Raw genomic sequence first — 11,834 nt, 5'->3', positions numbered from 1 at the left:
GAGCTTCTGAAAAAGGGTGTGATTTGGGCGTGGACTGACAAGTGTGCTGAAGCATTCAGGAGTTTGAAAGAAGCCATGATGAAGGATCATGTGCTTGCCTTGCCAACTATTAGCAAGCCCTTCGAAGTACAGACAGATGCATCAGATTATGCTCTGGGAGGGGTACTAGTACAAGAAGACCACCTGGTCGCATATGAGAGCCGCAAGCTGTCTGAAGCTAAGAGGAGGTATACTGCCCAGGAGAAGGAGCTCCTCGCAGTTATACATTGCTTGCGAGTGTGGAGGCATTACTTGCTGGGGTCAAAGTTCGTGGTGAAGACGGATAATGCAGTTGTGAATCATTTCCTTACTCAGCCGAAACTAACCCCTAAGCAGGCTCGATGGCAGGAGTTTGTGGCGGAATTCGACTTCCGTTTTGAGCACAGGGCAGGACGCTTGAACCAGGCAGCTGACGCCTTGAGTCGCAAAGCGGAGTTGGCGACTCTAAAGATCTTGGCTAGTTTGTCGGCTAACGTGGTGAACACTCCACTCAAGGAACGCATCAAAGAAAACCTGGAGAAAGACCCAGTTGTCAGGACCATCCTGAAGCTCGTAAAAGAAGGCAAGACTCGCCAGTTCTGGGTGGAGGATGATCTTTTGTGGGCTAAAGGGGGGCGCTTGTATGTTCCGAAAGCTGGAGATTTACGAAGGACATTACTAAGTGAGTGTCATGACACCCTAAGGGCAGGTCATCCAGGGTGGCAAAGAACCCACGCACTCTTGAAGCAGGGGTACTGCTGGCCACAAATGCGAGATGATGTAGTGGAGTACACCAAGACCTGTCTTGTCTGTCAGCAAGACAAGGTCGATAGGAACAAGACACCTGGTTTGTTGGAGCCCTTGCGAGTCTCAAGCCGACCATGGGAAAGTGTGTCGCTTGACTTTATCACCAGTCTTCCGAAGACATGGGATTTAAGTGCGATCTTGGTGGTCGTGGACAGAGTCTCGAAGTACGCAACATTCATTCCAGTGTCGAAGTACTGTTCGGCAGAAGAGACAGCCAGACAATTTTTCAAGCATATTATCAAATATTGGGGAGTGCCCCAGAACATCGTTAGTGACCGAGATGGAAGATTCACTGGGACCTTTTGGTCCGAACTATTCAATCTCTTGGGGTCACAACTGAACATTTCCTCGAGCTACCATCCGCAGACAGATGGGCAGACAGAAAGATTCAACGGGATGTTCGAGGAGTACTTGCGCCACTTTGTCAATGCCAATCAGAAGAATTGGCCGCAACTACTCGATGTAGCTCAATTTTGCTTCAACTCTCAAAAGAGTTCTTCATCGAATAAGAGCCCTTTTGAAGTTGTTAATGGACAACAGCCACTGTTACCCCCACACAGTGGATGAATATCGCGGTCGAAACCCACGAGCATTTCACTTCACAAAAGACTGGAAGAAAACGACGGAGATTGCCCGAGCTTATTTAGAAAAAGCATAAAAAAGAATGAAGAAGTGGGCTGATTAGAAGCGCAGACCACTGGAGTTCAAAGCAGGTGACTTAGTGTTAATCAAGCTGAGGCCCGAACAGGTGAGATTCCGAGGGGACAAAGACATCAGACTCGTTCGCAAGTACGAGGGTCCAGTCTCAATCATCTCAAAAATTGGCCTAACTTCCTACAAAGTCGACCTACCAGCCTGGATGAAGATACACCCGGTCCTTCACGTCAGCAACTTGAAGCCGTATCATGAAGATCCAGCAAATCCAGAGCACAACCAGTCAACCAGAGGAGGAGTCATCGTTCAGCCAAGGAGCAAGCGTCAACTTGAAGAAATCCTGGCGGAAAGGACGGTCACCACTGACCGTAAAAAGCATAAAGAATATCTGGTAAAATGGAAGGGGCTCGCAGATGACGAGATCAGCTGGGAGAGGGTGGAAGACTTGAAGAAGCTCACGCAAAAGATTGAAGATCTACAAGTTACTTCGTCGAGGATGCCGAAGGATTGAGTGGGGGAGAGTGTGGCGTGCTGCCCCTTTGGCACACCTACATGGGGCCATTTTGTAATGAGCATGCCTTGGTGCTTGATCATTAGTCAAGTCTTTCACCAAGCAACCTCATGGGATAGGGTAGTGACAGTTTTGTAATATTGCATATGTCTCCCAGACAAAAATCATATATGTTCCTGGGAAGACTTTATTTCCTAGAAGGCTCCTTAGGGGGAGGTGACCTGGTGACTTAGGGAAGCACCATGGCCATCAGCAAATAGGGGCCAAAGCTGTGTACTCCCTTGCCCTATCAAGGTTATATATTAATGAAATAACATTTATCCATACTTGCCCCTGTGTGCTTCCTTGTTGCTTATGTGTTACTTGTTTGTTATCTTCATTGGGCCATTGTGTGCCACTTGCCTTATTGTGTGCTTTGTGTTGTGTGGACGTTCCTAGGAATGACTTGCTTTGTGCTTGCTCATACTTCGTTATTGCCCGTTACATGTCTGAGATGTATATGTGGCTAACTGCTGGGTTTGTTTGCCTGTAGGGGTGTGTTGTAGGCTGACTTGCTAGCTTGAAGAGTCTGCAAGTGCCGCACGTTCCGTCTAGTTGGAGTACCCAAATAGCCGGCCCGTGACACGCCGCGGCCCGTGACACGCCGCGGCCCGTGTGTGTTTCAGGGAGGTGTTAGCCTCTGTTTTGAGGCTAGCCGCGACGCTTGTGGGGTTAGGCCGCGACCCTAGTTCAAAGTGCAGGGTGACTTGAGGGTTTTGACTTGGGAACCTAATTGCTAAGGCTTGGGATGGATTTTATTACCCGGATTGATAGGATTCAAGGTCCCAGAGATTAGAATTGTAACTCAAAGCTATTTAATGGATTAGAACTTGATGGATGAATATTGTTAATGTGTTGTGACTAGGGTTTTGGCGAGGCTCAGTTTAGGGGACTGTGCTCGGGATATCGGTGCTTGGAGAGCTCGGGACTCAAGTAAGAAAACCACTGTTCCCGTAGAGCTTGTATGTAGGGCAAAGCCCTATATGATTGTATTGTAGGGCGTAGCCCTTTGATTGGATTTTTTCATGTTCAGTATATGCTTTATTATGCTATGCATGCAAATGTGTGAATGTTCGGCAAGAGCCGGGAACGGCGCAGACCGAGGTCGGCAAGGCAGGGAACGGCAACGACGTTATGCACGTGGAGTGCAAGGCCGAGTGCGGCAAGGGGCTAGGAGCAGCGTTGAGCACGTGGAGTGTGAGTTTCCAGGGCGAGACCCTAAAGGATACCTGGGTTATCCTCATGGTGTGGGCCGCGAACCCAGGGCCTGGTAAAGCGCCTTGGACGGCAAGGCCGTATGTGTTTAGCCTATTGATGGCCTGTTTATATGCTGAGTGTTTGTTATGCATATGTTTTCTGCTTGTAAGGGTTTTCTTGCTGGGCTTCGGCACACAGGTGCTTTGTGGTGCAGGTAAGGGTAAGGGAAAAGTCGACCAACCATGAGTACGGAGAGCGTGAAGTGGCGCGTACATGTTTGGCCTGCCTGGCTGCCACAACCAGTGGTTTCGAGAGATGATTGTATTAAAGCCTAGATTTTGTCGTCTAGTCGACTTGGGTTGTACTTATATGTTGTAAATATTTCAAACACATTATGCTTTTCAGTAATTGAAGTTATTTTTCGAGGTTTATTACTCTGTTTATGATTTAATTACACTTTTGACCTAAAACCTCAATTAGCGAGTTAAATGCACGTTTTAAACTCACTTAGTAACGACTCTAAGGAAGTAGGGCGTTGCAATTATGCTATCAATGCTCACATTTAAACATCCAACATGCGTCAAGAATAGCCATGCATGTCACATATGAGGTGCAGTTTTCTTACCTCGGGTTCGAGCGAGAATTAATAAAAGAACGACCCTTGAGAACGATCAACCTTTTAGTTCCTTAACAATCACCTAGTCATAACCAATTGGAATCCCATCAATAAAATAAATCATAAAAAGGTTTATAATCTAAAACCTCACTCCCGGGACCAATCCCGCACTCTCGGGAATCTCAATCTACCTAAACGGGGTAAAGGAACCCATCCCCGAGCCTTAAAAGTCATCCCGAGCCCTAAAATAGGCTTGCTGAAAAATGAACTAGCGCTGCAGCCCTATTAAATGGCGCTGAGGCGCTATTTCAAGTCAGAGAGGCTCAGCTCTCTGCCCTGCCTAGCGCTGCTGCGCCAACTACAGACCAGAATCCTTCTGGTTTCCTTCCTTGCGACTTCTCCTGAAAAACAACCCTTCAAACTAGCCCCAAACATCACCCAAACATGTCATTCAACCCCTAAACTTCATACATATCAAAACCTCATCAAAACCCAAGCAATCTTACTCAAAACTTTCATTATTCCTCACAACTTAATACCTCAAAATCCTCAACTAAAAAACCATAAGGAAAAACAGAGTATAGCTTATATTCATGGATGAATTCTTACCTCAAGCTTGATTTAGATCCCTTTCAATGGATGAACCAAGTTTGTAAGCTCCCACCTTTAACTTCCTAGCTTAATTCTTCAAGTTGGCTTCAAAAATTCCAAAGGAAGAAAGGGGAGAAATGGTGTACGGGTGAGGGAGAAATCTTGCTCTATTTTATTATGCTAATGACCTTCTACAGCTAACCAAGGTCATACATATCTCTTGCCAAATGACCAAATTGCCCCTAGTCATTTAAAAGTTTCTAAAAACTCCCAAGGGTAAAACCGTCATTTCCCGCCTATTGCGTTAATTATAATTAAAAACCTCTAATTCCCGTTATTGTCAATATTCTCAAAAACCAATAATTCATATCCCGTTACCCTTTAATTCCCGGCAACGTTTTAATCACCAAATTACCCCGAGACTCACCCCGAGCCCCGAAACTAGCCCTGTTATGACTAGACTGATAACTTGCATTCCATGATCGTCTCATGCCGAATGGCTTGAACCAATCCACATATAATGTAGTATTATTTATAATTCTCCCACATGCATGAAAATACACAATCACGCCCTCAACGGGCCAAATTACCAAAATGCCCTTATAACAAAATGTGAACCTATATGCATGCATTTATCATCATATAATAATATAATTCACATAAATATGCATATTATCATTTAATAACATAATAAATCAATTATGGCCCTCCCGGCCTCCTGATCAAGGTCCTAAACCTTATTAGGAAATTTGGGGCATTACACTAGCTGTGATGATGGCTAGCCGGAGGAGAACCCATGGGATTCTATATGATATGTGTAACAAGCCCTGCAGGCATTGGCCGAATCAAACAGTGTGCACAAGTGAAATCGGGCCCATAAAAATGTGAAAGTAAAAGAAAGAGCATAAAAGTAAAGTTTGAAAGTGCATGAGCAATAAATGTAATGCATAAGTATAAGTAAGCATATTAGTATATGTGTACTTCAAACTCACAACATTCATGTGTATGTGTATGCATGCGATTTACTTACTGAGCGTTAGCTCATTATGTTATTTTCCAACATTTTTCCAGGTGTGGCTTTAGATGTTGAGCAACTTGTGGAGCACAGACTCAGTTGCAATGCAATAGTGGTTTAGGGTTTTCATATGGCTACATTAAATTTAAAGTATTCATACGTGTAATAATTTATATTAATAAGTTTATATAAAAGTTTTAAATTTATCTGTATTTCTTAGTATCTTTTTATTTAATTCATTTGGCCAAGTGCCTAACATACTCGTAAACCCTAGAATTACGAGTATGTGGCGAACGTACCCTACCTTAGGGACGTCACAAATGGTATCAGAGCTTTGAGTTTGTAGATGTCGTATACTCGTTATGTTATTAAATTTTGGGATCCAAAATGCTACTGAGTTCCGCCACAAGATAAGCCACACATGAATGGTTAGTATAATTTATCAATATTTTAGTTAATGTATGTTAATGATGTGGTATAATTGTATTAGAAACTCATTGTGTGTTTGAGTTTCCATGATATAAGTATGAGTTTGGATTAAATGATTATTCCCATACTCGGTAGAAAAACTAAAATTTGTTATTTATCTGAATGCATGCCTTTATTATTGATGTGATAAATAATTGATGACTTATCAAAGTCGATGTTGGGTTGTTATTTGATATTCTCAAGCTTTGAAAGTGACCTATCGGTTCAGTTTGTATGTTAAAGGGTTAATATGTTAGGTTAGTGTTTTGGAGAGCAGAGTTTTAAGTTGTCGCTGAGAGCACACAATAAGAAACTTTAGTGAAACAGTAGTAAATATATATATAAAAATACATAATACATTTAAAATTTGGGGAGTCACATTAAGGATTGGGGTTCTGGACACGTTCTACCTCGTTGATCAACTTTTGTTGTTCAACTATAAGGTTCTTCCCAGTAGTTTGAAGTGTTCGACATTTTTCCTTCATCTCGATTGAGTAGTTAGCTAGAAGTTTAGTTAAAGTCCCATTCTCCTTAACCAACTTTTCCTTCTCTTGAGTCAATCTCTTGTTAGCATTTCTAATGGTTAGCATCTCTTGTTTTTGTGTTTTATATACCTTTTCAAGTGGTCAACCTCTTGTTCTCTTGCAAGAACCCGTTGGCCTAGGTTTGAGACCGATGCTGCCGCTTGAATGGTAAGGACTAAGGAATCCTTTATAGCTTGTAGGTTTGACCTATGAGATAAAATTGTTTGGTCTTTAGGGGTGAGTATGCTTTGACCTATACTAACGACCATCTTTTTATTGAGCATAACTGAATCCTCCACCATGACAAGGCCAGTATCAGAATAAAATTTGGGAAGCCAAACTCTGGGAAATTGAGTCTTTTGTTTTGGGATGTTTACACCCAGGTGTCATCTCCCTATAAATATGGAGACCCTGGGCGTTGCAAGGGGCGGGCGTCTAGTTTGTAAAGAAACCCCCTGTAAGGAATACTAGAGATATCAATAATATTGGATGGTGGACTGATTATATGAGTTCCTAGCATCTGAGGGAAGGTTATAGACTTCCTAGGCTTATCCTTACCTTTATATTTATCCTTGATTATTTTTATTCATCTAAAATCCTTAAATCTTTAATAACTATACATGTGACAAATATCACATTCTTAAATATTCTATTTAAATTTTAGGTTATAATAAATAATATTTTTAAGACCAACTACATTAATTTAACCTTATGATAAAATTAATATTTATAAAATATAGGCTAAACTTATAAAATTCGTAACTAGATCTACGAGTTTCCAAAAAAAAATTTCCGGCTTGGACCAATATCACGAAAATTAAAATAATACAACATAAGATTATATTATCTAACTTCTGAGGTGCTACACCCACACTGATCCATCGCTACTGGTTTCTTGCCTGGTCTTCTACTTCTCCAGTTGTCTCCGTCCGTGGCTGTCTCGCGAGGGTGGCCGGGTTTTGCTCCGCGCACTAGTGGGTTGTGGTGCCGATGGGGTTTGAATCAAGGGTGGGTGGTGTTGGGAGGGATGTTATGGTGTGAAGGGGTTATTGCCTTTTTATTTAATATGCCTTATTGTTTATTTTCTTTGATTTCGTTTGTGTTAATTTTAATTAATAATGGTGTTGCTCACCCTTCATCGGTCCATTGGTCCCTTTGCGAGGATCCATGGTGCTTTTGGTGAAGCTTATTTTGTTTGGTGCATGTTTATTTTCGATGTTTGGGAGAATGGTTGTGTGTCATTTTGGGTGGTTGGTGTTTCATTGAGTTGCTCAGTTTGCTTATGTAGGGATCTTGATCATGCTTCCCTTCGCCTTCAAATTCGGGGGAGTCATCGATCTCTATTTTTATTGACCTTGTGCTTCGTGAATGACCATTCTCTTGAGTTGAGTTTCATGAGCATAGTTGGTCGTTACTATGTTGTCCTTATTTCTTGTTTGAATAGTGAGTTTGTGTTTTTCCAATTTTTATTAGAAGACGTTTGGCTGATTGTCATTAGTGGGATAAATCTGTCATATGCTCATTTGGTTTGGAAACCTAGTTTACCTCACACTCTTTTAATACTCATAGCTGGCTGCTTATTGGACCTTTAGTTGGGGTAGCTGTTAGGATTTTCTTCCTTTTTATTGTAAACGACTTGGTAAACTTTTTATTATTGATCATGCTCTACGAGCGATATCTTCATGTAATGAACTATGTCCGATTTAACTATTAATGGAAATTTCCTCACCTTTAAAAAAAAATAAAGTTTTTGTTATTATCCTAGAAAAATATTTTGAAAGTTACACCCAGTAGTGTATGGTAGCAAAACCCTAGAGAATCCCACACGCATAGAATAGTGCAGCACACTTGTGAGTTTATCACGATGACATGAATTATGAACCTGAACAAGCCCTTAACTACACCAAACTAGTCAGTACATGGAGTACTAGCTTAACTAGTAAGCTTCACTTTCCCTCAAACGTTCTCTTCATCCAAACAGTATTATAATACCTCACATTTCCCTTTTTCTGGCTTTTTTCTTCATTTTCAGAGCTTAATTCCTCCTCTATTCCTACCCTTTACGATTTGGAGATCAAAGACTGAGTTTGAAGGTCTGGACACACCCAAAAAGTTGTGATTTTTACTGTTTAAGCTCAAGTTGCTTGATTTTTAGCGTCAATATTAGTCCTTTTGTTTAGATTGCATTGTGGGTTTTGGTGATACAGTTTTTGGTTAGTGAAATTCTTTAACTTGTCGACTTCTCTGTGTTAAATTTTGTTTATTGCTTTTGAGGTTCAAATGGCTGGTTGTTCATCGAGTTTTGGATTGACCCATGCTGTGAACTTTCGAAACGATGTCGTTTCTTGGAAGGTATGGAATCAGAATCCCATAAAGGAGGTGGGTTTTACGATGTTTAGTAAAAATAATGGGATTGGACATATTTACTTGAAGAGAAAAGAGAATACTGCGATAATGAATATGGTGGAGTCACAAGGTGAGTCTCAATCCCCAGTGGCTGCAATTACGATTCCCAAAGAAGGTGGTGAGAGTACTGTGGGAAAGACAGGGGTTTTGGAGACTGGGAAGGTAGGTGGTGCTGGTGGCTATGGTGAGGTTGCATTTGAAGGTAATGGTGGTAATGGGAACTTTACAAATGGTAGAGGAGGAGAAGGAGGTGGTGGTAGTGGTGGTGGTGGAGGAGGAGGAGGAGATGGTGATAACCATGAAGAAGAGGAGTTTGGGCCAATAATGAAGTTTGAAGAGGTTATGAAGGAGACTGAGGCTCGAGGGGCTATTCTTCCCTCTGATATGTTGGAAGCTGCCAAGAGTGTGGGAATTCGCAAAGTGCTTCTGCATAGATACTTAGATTTGCAGGTACCCATTTGCTTCTAACGAGTAGTGTTATTTAAAAGCTTTGTTCTTTAAATCCTGTTATATGTATTGTTAATCTGCAGGGCTCTTCTGGGATTTTAGGCTTTGCAATGAGGTCATGCTCTATGCTTCGCAATCGAATGTTGGCTGATCCATCCTTCCTTTTCAAGATTGGAACAGAGGTTAGTTGGAATTGTTTTGATACACTATCTAGTTTGCTTATTTTTCTGTCATTAAATGGTTCGAGTAAGATGGTTATATGTAGAAACCAAAGTTTTGGCGTGAGAGAGAACTAGTTTTATTAGTAATCAGATGTCCTGGCCTAGATGCACCAAGTACTGGGGTTTCATATTTCTTTAGTTGTTCCATGAATATGCATACATGTCAACAAAGTTGCCATCTTTATTGCGGGTTATCAATTGATAACATAGTTTTAATGTTAAGAATTATTCAGTGGGGCCAATTTATTACGTCTTAAATTATAATTGCTAATGACCTGTGTTGACAGATAGTCATTGATTCTTGTTGTGCTACATTTGCGGAAGTTCAAAAAAGGGGCAAAGATTTCTGGTCAGAGTTTGAGTTGTATGTTGCTGATCTTCTGGTTGGAACTGTAGTTAATGTTGCTTTGGTTAGTATGTTAGCGCCATATGTTCGTATCGGGCAACCGAATCTATCAAAAGGTTTGCTTGGACGTTTGCAACACGCTTATGGAGCTCTTCCCAGCAGGTTATTAGTCTTTACTGAAAATTAGTAGGCCAATCATTCAAGTTTTATTGGGAAGTTTCTGTGTCTTGAAGGTAGTCTTGTTATGCAGTGTATTTGAAGCAGAAAGGCCAGGATGTAGATTTTCTTTGCAGCAGAGACTTGGTACTTATTTCTTTAAGGTAAGAATTTTCTCTCATTAATGACTTAGTAGTTTCTATTTTCCTGATTTTATTTTTGCTTTAATAGTTTTGATGCGCCCTTTCCTTTCAGGGTATCTTGTATGGATCCGTTGGTTTTGGTTGTGGAATCATTGGCCAGGGCATTGCAAATTTGATTATGACTGCTAAACGGTACAACCTATATTTTTCAGACATACCCTCTACCTTATTTTTGTTTCTTCATATGTATATTCATTTAATAATTTGGACTTAATCATTTGACTGCAAGTAATTTAAATTATAGAAAAGTATGTAGAAAGGGGAGTGTAGAGTGACCTGGATTCATTATAGGACAAGGATATGTATCAGGTCGCTATTTGGGTTTATATAATACTATGTACTTTAAGAACTGTTTGTATTCAGATTTATTATAAGTTGACTTTAGTAAATACCCAAGAGGGTAGCTCAAATGGTCTGGGGGACTGACCAACTATAGAATAGATCGTACTTTCGGGTAAGAAATGTCTGAGGTTTGAGTCTCTTCCAGGTACCTATATAGCAATTGCTATAGTTTTCTGGTCCCCAAATATTGTAGAGTTAGGCGGGGAGCCTGTTTTTTTTGTTTAATTTTTTTTTTTTTAAAGTTGACTTTAGTAAATTTATCCTAAATCTAATCTAGTAACTATGAAAGGTTTGCATTTTCTCGATATGGATTACTCCTAAGCATATTGTGTTCTGAATATCAGGAGCATAAAGAAATCAGAAGAAGACATACCAGTGCCACCTCTACTCAAAAGTGCAGCTCTTTGGGGTATGCCCAACTTCACCTGTTCGACTTATTATGGTTTATCTAGATTGTAACACTTATCAAATATGCATGGTTTTGTCCCATGTTTAATAACAATTACTTTTGTATGGTTACTATTTCCTTATTAGTTAGTTTCTTTCCCAAACAGATCTTTCGCTTTTATATGGTTTTATAGCTTTGACTGATGCTTTTCTTCATTCTTCTTCCCAAACTTGCAGGTGTGTTCCTTGCAGTTTCTTCCAATACCCGATATCAGATCGTCAATGGACTCGAGCGCTTGGTAGAAGGATCACCTATGGCGAGGCAGGTTCCACCAGTGGCTATGGCATTCACTGTTGGTGTACGATTCGCTAACAATGTATACGGTGGAATGCAGTTCGTGGATTGGGCTAGGTGGAGTGGGGTTCAATAACTAGCATGCGCTTAATCTGTGGTTTGAGAAGATGATAGAAAACTTGAAGTGCTGCTGTTTTCTCAAGTGGCATAGTCCATGAACTACATGATGCTGATATTTGGAAAGTTGAATTGGGTTTATGTGCTTAAGATATTATAGTACAAAGCACATGAGCTTCCTAAGCTAGAACACATTATATTCTAGTGTCTGCCTTGGAATTTTTTTGCTAATAAAAGGGGGGCGAGATATCATTATGGCAGGCCTATATTTGCTTAATAAATAAATATGGTTCTTTTTTATAAAAAATAATAAATAAATATTTGCTCAAGGCAACAATAAATAAATATGGTTTTTTTTTTAAAAAAAAGAAAAAACTTTTTTATATTTTGGTATTCATTAGTTTTGTTATACAATTCCAAATTTATCTTCTTAAATTTAAGCAATGATAACAAATATGGATAAATAATTAATGT

The 11,834-nt window shown here is 40.4% G+C and overlaps 1 protein-coding gene across 1 annotated transcript; it reads left to right on the top strand.

Moving 5' to 3' along the window:
• Positions 1-8,294: 8,294 nt before the first annotated feature.
• On the top strand, positions 8,295-11,620 carry LOC133801310 (protein RETICULATA, chloroplastic). Its single transcript, XM_062239480.1, has 7 exons — positions 8,295-9,296; positions 9,377-9,475; positions 9,802-10,022; positions 10,111-10,180; positions 10,272-10,351; positions 10,906-10,970; positions 11,186-11,620. The coding sequence occupies exons 1-7, from the start codon at positions 8,721-8,723 to the stop codon at positions 11,377-11,379; spliced, it is 1,305 nt and encodes a 434-aa protein (XP_062095464.1). The 5' UTR covers positions 8,295-8,720; the 3' UTR covers positions 11,380-11,620.
• The last annotated feature ends 214 nt before the right edge of the window (positions 11,621-11,834 follow it).

Source organism: Humulus lupulus, chromosome 9 (genome assembly GCF_963169125.1).
Source record: "Humulus lupulus chromosome 9, drHumLupu1.1, whole genome shotgun sequence".
NCBI lineage: Eukaryota > Viridiplantae > Streptophyta > Magnoliopsida > Rosales > Cannabaceae > Humulus > Humulus lupulus.
The sequence above is the reverse complement of the archived record's forward strand: the minus strand, read 5'-3'. Positions and strand labels throughout refer to the sequence as shown.